At 36.1% G+C, this 5,288-nt stretch overlaps 1 protein-coding gene across 1 annotated transcript; it reads left to right on the top strand.

Annotated features, from left to right (window-relative positions):
- LOC113357058 (uncharacterized protein At2g29880-like) lies at nt 1-1,028 on the top strand. Its single transcript, XM_026600324.1, has 2 exons — nt 1-312; nt 438-1,028. Exons 1-2 carry the CDS (start codon nt 1-3, stop codon nt 1,026-1,028), a joined length of 903 nt encoding a protein of 300 aa, XP_026456109.1.
- Nucleotides 1,029-5,288: the final 4,260 nt, after the last annotated feature.

Genomic DNA, 5,288 nt, shown 5'->3' with positions numbered 1-5,288 from the left:
ATGGAGAGTGATCAATCATCCAACCCCCAAACTGGAAGGACAACTTGGACTCCTCCCATGGATAGACTGTTCATAGGTCTAATGGAAGACCAAGTACAGAAAGGACAACTACTCGATGGTCAATTCAGCAAATATGCTTGGACACACTTTGTTGATAATTTCAAGCAGAGTTTTGGTTCTTCTTTTACCAAGGATGTGTTGAAAAATCGTATGAAAACTTTGAAGAAGAACTATGTTTCTGTGAGCACTCTTAGAGGTCAAAGTGGATTTGGATGGGATCAGTCGCGAGAAATTGTGATTGCTGATGATGCTGTATGGGATGATTATATCAAGATTTGTAATTTATGTTATTCTTTAACAATTTAATGAATTTTGATTTTCGTTTTGTATTTAGAAGATATGCTAATAGGAAAATTTTATAATTCCACTTGGAGAAGCATCCTGATGTCAAATGCTGGAGGACAAAGACCCTTGCTCACTTTGATGAGTTAGCTATTATATTTGGGGATAATAGGGCCAATGGAAGGTATAGCCGTTGTAGGAATGACAATACTGTGCAAGATGATGATGACCATGATAATGAAAATTTAGATAACACGCAATCTCCAGATACCCCTCAAGAACAGAATGAGAATGGATATAAATATAAGGATGAGGACTTGCGTACATCTGACACTCAAAAAAGGGCTCGAGCTTCAACAGGTCTGAATTCACGTCCTTTTAGAAAGACCAAAAAGAGTACAGGAGAAGGAATGGTAGATGCAATTCAGGTAATGGAAGCGGCTGTGAACAATGTTGCGACTAAGAAAGAAGAAAACAAAATTTCATCATCTTTAGAGGCAAGTTTAGTGTCCGCACTCGAGGATGTACCAAATTTGGATGATGATACTTTTGTGCAGGTGCTAGATTTATTGGAAGATGAAAAGAAAGCTAAGATTTTCATTGCATTGACTGGGAACAGGAAACGACAGTGGTTGTTATCGAAGCTCAATATTCCCTCACATTATCCTTCCAATTTAAGTGACTAGGTGTCTGATAGGGTGAAGTTTGGCCACATAGTATTCTCAGGGATTTCGAATTACTAGGTTATGTTTAAGTTTCTTTTCATTTAGTAGTTTGTGTCAGAGATTTAATTTGGTTAATGTTTAAGTTTAGTGTTGTTATGGTACTGTAATAGTAGTTTTCCTTTCATTTTTTATGAACTATGTTCCTGCTCTATGAATTAAATTGAAATGTTTTTATTTTTAAAGTTTCCATGTTGATTTTTAATTTTCTGTGTGTTTTCTATTGATATAATGATTTTTAATCTTCTATATTCTTTCTGTTGGTAGGTACATATAAGATATCTTAATATGGCGAGTTCTGACGATGAAGAAGATTTGGTAGTAGTTGTAACAGCAGCCACAACAACACTAATTGTTGTTTATTACCAATATTTTTTGGATGAGTTAGACTTGGATATTGTTATTTGCATATTGTTGTTTAAATTGGAGAGCGAAACAAACATGATTCAAGTTATACTTATGATTTCTGTTGGGTGATTGAGATGTTAACCAAACAACTTCTATGTTAATCTGGGATAAGATAAAATTTGAGACAAACATAATTCAAGTTAACCAATTCCTAGTTAGATAACTGATATCTCTACTTAGGTTATGTTGTTGGGTTTCCAAGATGCCAAACAGACCCATAGGGTTTGAGATCTTTCATATTAAAACTGTGAATTTGCATTAGGGTTATTAACGGATTCGGTTCGGGTTCCACCGGATTGCATGAAAACTGGAACCCAGAACCGGTTCCTATGATGCATCTGGTTTTTCTCTTTTATCACAAAAAAAATTGCAACAACCATAAATTACTAAACCACCAAGATGGTGCGAGAATGCAAAGCCAATACAAGCCAACAATAACAAAATAACGGCATCTGATTTAACCTAAATGTATTATAGGTACAAGGCACCCAAAAATAAAAATTATATTGTTATAGTATCTTAGGTGTGAGAGGAGGAGTGGGGAGCCAGCTTAAACATGGGTGTGCAATATCACACCAAGCCCAGCTGGCTGCTAAGCCTATAATTTTCAAAAAATTGGGCTTCCATTTATGCTTAAATTGCGTCCCACAGGGAGACTTATGGTTCTTCCCCTCCACAGAAGAGAAAAAAAATTTATGATCACCATACTAACCAGCAACATCCGGATTAATATTGGGTTGATTTACACTATACCAAATGGAGTAATTTGTAACACTGAATTGTTACACTAATTGATGTGATAAAAGTTGTTTCACAAATATGTGTGACATCGTTAAAAAGTGTAACAATAAATCTCTACCTAATTATATTTTATTTTAAATTAATCTTGTCACACAAATAGTGTGACTAATTATACGTCTCAATCAAAAAATTAAAGAACACATATAAATAACGAAGAAATGAGTAAAACTTACTTTTCCGCTTTAGCTAAATAAAATACCGCAAAAATATCAGAAGATTATCAAATTTTCCCTCCGTCGCATATTTTTCTCCAAAATTTTAGAATAACCACTAAACCACATCTAATCGGTATACTCCAAAACCAAAAAAAAATCACATAGATCAAAATCAGAAAGTAAAAAAATAATATTACTTCTCTCGGATCGAGGTACGTCTATAACTCTTTCTCCAATTAGCTTGTTCTTTGTAACCTTCGGCCCTGTTCTCAAAACAAAACGAAAGAAAAACAGGTGTCTTTTTAGATCTACAGTTATGGAGCTTCTCATATTCAATAGAATTTTTTTTCCTTCAACTAGATTTGTACCGTTCTTCTCCTTCAAATAACGATATTATGATACTATTCGTCTACCCTAATTTGTCAGTAAGTTGTCTAGACGATTGTGATTTCATTTAAATGCAGATGAAAGTTATTGTTAATTAGGGTTTCTATAGATTAATATTGTCTAATACAGAGTAATAATTTTTCTTCCTAATCGTATGATTGAGATTCTGTATTATTCTGTTGCTTTTGTAAATTTACTCATTCATGCCCTAATTTTATTTCAGGTTAATGAAATTTGGCTTTAAAATCCAAATCCGAACTCCACTTGTTTCGTAATTGGGATGAGTGTTAGAGCATAGCACGTTCGACCTCGCATGCGTTGCTATCTTAAGCATGTTTGTCAATGTTAGTGATAAACTATGAGTCTTGATTTCTAGTCTGCATAGCTAAGTCTCGGACTAGGATAGAAAAGTGTAGTTGAGCTCAAGGACTTCATGGAGATTCATCATACAACGATGAAGATCTACTCAAGGAACCATGGACCTTCATCAACAAAAAGGTATGCAGAGACTTGAACTTATCTATCACTCAAAAGTCTATCTCTTTTATCTCCTACTTCTTATGAGACAAAAGTCGTATGTTATATAGACTGAATCATACACATTTGATATTTCGAGCCGAGTATATCTCTCCTATCTATATCTCGAAATCATGTGTTGGTAAAGCGTTTCGCTTTGATCAAGTTTATCTTCATCTAGTGACGAAAGTCATGAAAAGTTTCAATTACTTTGAGAATTGCTCTGACGTGAAACGGTCTGTGAATAACAGATATATAACGTCCTCTAAGAATGTCTCAATGATTGGAATGAGAGTTAGATTTCATAACCATGTATTCCTTGAGCCGAAGTTTTCGAACTTTGTTGATTGAGAGAAACCGGAGGATTTGGCTTTGCCAAGTCCGCGAACCCAGTCTGCGAACTCAGTCCGCGAACTAACGGAAGTTCTCTTACTGAGAGTTTCTGCTGGGATTTTCCAAAAACTCGTTTGCATGTTAAGTCCGCGAACTAGCAAAAGTCTCTTTGCCGAGATTTTCTGCTGAGTTTGGAAAACTCCGCCAATTGTCTTAACTCCGCGAACTTGTCTGCGTACTTGAGTGGGTTATGATCTAAAGATGTGCTCTGAACATGAAACTTAAATTACTAAGGAGTGTAGTATGCAAACCGCGGCTATAAAGTTCATGAGCCGATTCAATCGGATCGAATCATCTTTGTTTCAATTGTGTCTTGTGTAGTCACATAAGATCTCGTAGAGATTGTACAACTCTATAACTAGTTCATTTGAGTCAATTGAACTAGTTATGGTGAAGAAGAACAAGGTTAATATGAAATGCTCATATGGTTAACCTTTTGGGTTACTATGTTGAACCAACATACACGTACACGTTTGGGCATGGTTTTCGCAAACCCAGTAAACGTCTAACCAAGTGTGTGTGACAAGCTAAGTTTTCGAGACAAATATTAGCTTGAATCTAAATCAGGTTTTCATCTAACGGTGAATGTGGATTGCTTTGTAACTAAGGAAAAACCCTGATTTGAAGAATATATAAAGGAGACATCTAGCATTGGGCAAAACTAATCCCCACACGTCTGTGTGATACTAGTGCGCTCGCTAGAGTCGATTCTCCTTTAACCTTTGGGTTTCTTCTTTAAAACCAGGTTAACCACTTAAAGACTTCATTGGGATTGTGAATCCAGACCGATACTACTTTTATCGTAGTTGTGTGATCTGATCTTGCATCTTCTATCGTACGAGTACAATCTATTGATTGGCTTGAAATCGTGAGAGTTCTCCGATAGGCAAGATAAAGAAGTCACAAACATCTTCGTCTCACTGTTTGTGATTCCTCGAGAAACCGCCTATGTAGTCAGGAAGGATTGTAGAGAGGTGATTGATTAATCTAGGCTGTTCTTCGGGAATATAAGACCGGATTATCAATTGGTTCCTGTTCACCTTGATTTTATATCTTAAGACGGAACAAAACCTAGGGTTTTTCTGTGGGAGACAGATTTATCCTTTGATAGACTTTTCTGTGTGAGACAGATTTGTTTATTATGAAGTCTGCGATTTTGGGTTGCAGCAACTCTTGGTTGTGGGTGAGATCAGCTAAGGGAATCAAGTGTGCAGTATCCTGTTGGGATCAGAGGCGTAAGAGTACAAATGTACCTTGAATTAGTGGGAGACTGATTGGGGTTCAACTATAGTCCAGTCCGAAGTTAGCTTGGAGTAGGTTAGTGTCTGTAGCGGCTTAATACAGTGTGTATTCAATCTGGACTAGGTCCCGAGGTTTTTCTGCATTTGCAGTTTCCTCGTTAACAAAACTTCTGGTGTCTGTGTTATTTCTTTTCCGCATTATATTTGTTATATAATTGAAATAATATAGGTTGTCCGTTCGTGATCATCAATTGGAAATCCAACCTCTGGTTGTTGATTGATATTGATTTATCCTTGGACACTGGTCTTTGGTACCGTCCAAT

This window comes from Papaver somniferum, chromosome 1, assembly GCF_003573695.1.
Source record: "Papaver somniferum cultivar HN1 chromosome 1, ASM357369v1, whole genome shotgun sequence".
Lineage (NCBI taxonomy): Eukaryota > Viridiplantae > Streptophyta > Magnoliopsida > Ranunculales > Papaveraceae > Papaver > Papaver somniferum.
The sequence above is the reverse complement of the archived record's forward strand: the minus strand, read 5'-3'. Positions and strand labels throughout refer to the sequence as shown.